Source organism: Sinocyclocheilus grahami, unplaced genomic scaffold (genome assembly GCF_001515645.1).
Source record: "Sinocyclocheilus grahami isolate Dianchi unplaced genomic scaffold, SAMN03320097.WGS_v1.1 scaffold47630.1, whole genome shotgun sequence".
NCBI lineage: Eukaryota > Metazoa > Chordata > Actinopteri > Cypriniformes > Cyprinidae > Sinocyclocheilus > Sinocyclocheilus grahami.
The window spans coordinates 1-1,025 of NW_015525387.1; the positions used below are offsets into that span (position 1 = coordinate 1).

Sequence of the window (1,025 nt, forward strand, 5' to 3'; positions counted from 1 at the left end):
CGAGGAAAGTCTTTCACGTCACCTGCTTAAATGGTCACTGTAGTATTCTTCATTATTGTCTTCATGACAGGGTTCTACAGATACTGAACCCCAGGCCAATGCCAAGTCCAATTATGCCTGTGGATGTGGCAATGAGAATTTGTCTGGCTCACTCGCCGCCTCTTCGCAGTTTCCTCAGTTTATATGAGGACTGTAAGTCCAGGAGCCTAGTCAACCAATACAAACCTCTGAGATCCTGCATCAGCTCTAAGACAGAAGTGGACACTGATAACCTAGGATGGAAAAGTCCAGAGACCAAAGCTAAAAAGAAAGTGGTTTTTGCTGACTCCAAAGGCATGTCTCTGACAGCAGTCCATGTGTTCAAGGATTTTGAAGAAGACCCCATGTTAGACCTGCAGTTTGAATTATCAGACCTGGAGGCCGCCATTGTGGGCCTGAAAGCGGAGAAGGAGAAGAATTTGATTTTGGATTTCCCTCAGCCTGCTGCAGACTATTTGCATTTCCGGAACCATCTAAAGAAGTACCTGGTATGCTTGGAAAACTGTATAATTCAAGAGAGATCACTCACTGGCACAGTCAAAGTAAGCAATATAAGCTTTGAGAAAATGGTCTATGTGCGAATAACATTTGAGTCATGGAAAAGCTATGTTGACATTCCTTGTACATACATGAATAATGTTTATGGATGTGAGGACGTTGACACCTTCTCCTTTTTCATTGACCTTCCAAGTTTTGTGCCCCCACACGAGCAGGTGGAGTTCTGCATATCCTACAAAACTCACGATACCACATACTGGGACAATAATGATGGGAAAAATTACAAGCTGGTACATGCAGAGAACAACCCCAGGCAGACCAGTGTAACCCAAAAGATGACAACATATTTCAAGAATCAAGGCAAACGGCCAGAGATGGAATTTGATCAATTCGGCAGCCCAAGAACATCTAGTGGATTCTTCCCTGAGTGGCAGAGTTGGGGTCATATTGAGAACAACACCCCTTACTGGTGACAGTTCAAGACCCCC

The 1,025-nt window shown here is 44.2% G+C and overlaps 1 protein-coding gene across 2 annotated transcripts; it reads left to right on the forward strand.

Annotated features, from left to right (window-relative positions):
• The first annotated feature begins 53 nt into the window (after positions 1 to 53).
• On the forward strand, positions 54 to 1,019 carry LOC107580851 (protein phosphatase 1 regulatory subunit 3C-B-like). 2 transcript variants are annotated; one of them, XM_016266479.1, is made up of 2 exons: positions 54 to 581; positions 753 to 1,019. In XM_016266479.1, the coding sequence occupies exons 1-2, from the start codon at positions 99 to 101 to the stop codon at positions 1,008 to 1,010; spliced, it is 741 nt and encodes a 246-aa protein (XP_016121965.1). In that variant the 5' UTR covers positions 54 to 98; the 3' UTR covers positions 1,011 to 1,019. The 2 variants fall into 2 exon arrangements, with proteins under 2 accessions (XP_016121965.1, XP_016121964.1); XM_016266478.1 differs by having other exon boundaries at positions 54 to 1,019.
• The last annotated feature ends 6 nt before the right edge of the window (positions 1,020 to 1,025 follow it).